At 30.6% G+C, this 1,610-nt stretch overlaps 1 protein-coding gene across 1 annotated transcript; it reads right to left on the minus strand.

Moving 5' to 3' along the window:
• Nucleotides 1–553: 553 nt before the first annotated feature.
• Nucleotides 554–1,378, minus strand: LOC126909487 (zinc finger BED domain-containing protein 4-like). Its single transcript, XM_050691916.1, has 2 exons — nt 737–1,378; nt 554–619 (listed from the first exon to the last, which is right to left on the minus strand). The coding sequence occupies exons 1-2, from the start codon at nt 1,376–1,378 to the stop codon at nt 554–556; spliced, it is 708 nt and encodes a 235-aa protein (XP_050547873.1).
• Nucleotides 1,379–1,610: the final 232 nt, after the last annotated feature.

A 1,610-nucleotide genomic window follows, 5' to 3' on the forward strand; every position in this document is an offset into this window, starting at 1 on the left:
AAGGTATTGCTATATAGGAATTGCTAACTTCACAGACATTTTCTTCTGTCAGTTACTACCTGCCCAGCTTTAGAAAACAGCCTTTCACATGGTACTGATGTTGCTACTATGCAGAGTCTCCTTTTTACAATTTCGTACAATCGTGGGTATATTTTTTTCAGACCACCATAATAATGGATTCTCATGACGGTTTATTAATGGTTCATTTAAATATTTATCCATCTCTATTATTGACGCTGCTGTTGAATTATTACTACCAGTTATATGATTAACAGTTTTATCAAAATCTCCCCAAACTGCAGAAGATGTAGAANTCTCCCCAAACTGCAGATGATGTAGAAGAAATTGGTTCGGCTGATATTAATTCGTAAGAATTGGGTAATTCATTTTCAGTTGTAATGGTTGATATTTTGTTTTTCAATTGTCTAATAATTTCTTTACATTTAATAGTATTAGAAAATGCATGGCTCTTAAACCTGGGATCAAGAAGAGTAGCTTGACTAATTAAAAGATTATCTTCAATGGATCCAAATCGAATTAATAGTTTTTTTTTTTAAATTTCAGCCATATCATGTACCTCTTTTGGCAAACTTATTTCATCCACAAAGTTAGCAGTATACTTCAATAGTGCATTAACAAAAATTATTTCTTTTGAAATTGTTACATATTTTTCTGCACTTATTTCAACAGTAATATCATAAAAATTTTTTAATAGATCCTTTGATTTTTTAATAACTTCCCAATCATAAGAATTTAGGGAATTCAAGTGATTACTATTTAAAATAGCTAAAGTTGCAGTTATTGGCTCTCTAAGCTTTAATACTCTTTCTAGCATATCATAACAAGAATTCCAACGTGTTGGACAATCTTGTTTTAACTTTAAAATAGGACTTCCTGTTTGTTTTTGGTACTCTTCCAACTTTGCTAAAGCGTGAGAACTCCTCTTAAAATATGAAACAATATTTTTAATTTTAGTTATTACTGGTTCAATGATCTCTAAACTATTTTGAACCACTAAATTCACTGAATGGGCAAAACAGGATATTCGTCTCCAGTCACATTTATCTATAGCTAATTTCATATTAGACGCATTATCTGTCACTACAGCTGTTACTCTATCATTTAATCCCCACTCAGATACTGTATTTTTTAAAAACAAGGCTAAATTGTCAGCTGTGTGACTTTCAGGAAAACTAGTACATCCCAATAAATAAGCGGACAGCTCTGAATCATTTTCAGGATTTAAAAAATGTGCTGTTACAGCAATAAAACTTTGGTTATTACGAGAAGTCCATCCATCAGTAGTTAAACATACAGCAGTAACATTTTTTAATTGCTCTTTAACTTTTTCTATAACCATCTTATACATCTGAGGCATTATACTATTAGAAATTGTTTTTCTTGAAGGAATTATATAGTTCGGAGATAATAAATTTATTAACTTTCAAAACTCTTTGTCCTCTACTACACTAAATGGGTGGTATTCTTTTACTATCATTCTTACGAGTTGTTGGTCGATAGATTTTGATTTACTAAAAGGCAGTGGTCGTTGAATAAAATTTGTAATAGCCAATTGGTTATGTATATTGATTGATGGTGAAGATGTAGTT

The sequence above is a fragment of the Daktulosphaira vitifoliae genome, unplaced genomic scaffold, assembly GCF_025091365.1.
Source record: "Daktulosphaira vitifoliae isolate Bord-2020 unplaced genomic scaffold, ASM2509136v1 Scaffold_447, whole genome shotgun sequence".
Classification (NCBI taxonomy): Eukaryota; Metazoa; Arthropoda; class Insecta; order Hemiptera; family Phylloxeridae; genus Daktulosphaira; species Daktulosphaira vitifoliae.

Bases quoted from the DNA above. Each gene is read 5' to 3' on its own strand.
- LOC126909487 (XM_050691916.1), bottom strand. From the start codon at position 1,378: ATGCCTCAGATGTATAAGATGGTTATAGAAAAAGTTAAAGAGCAATTA. The intron at 620-736 runs GTTATTAAAAAA...GCACTATTGAAG, and splicing joins TAAATTCTTATGATTGGGAA to TATACTGCTAACTTTGTGGA.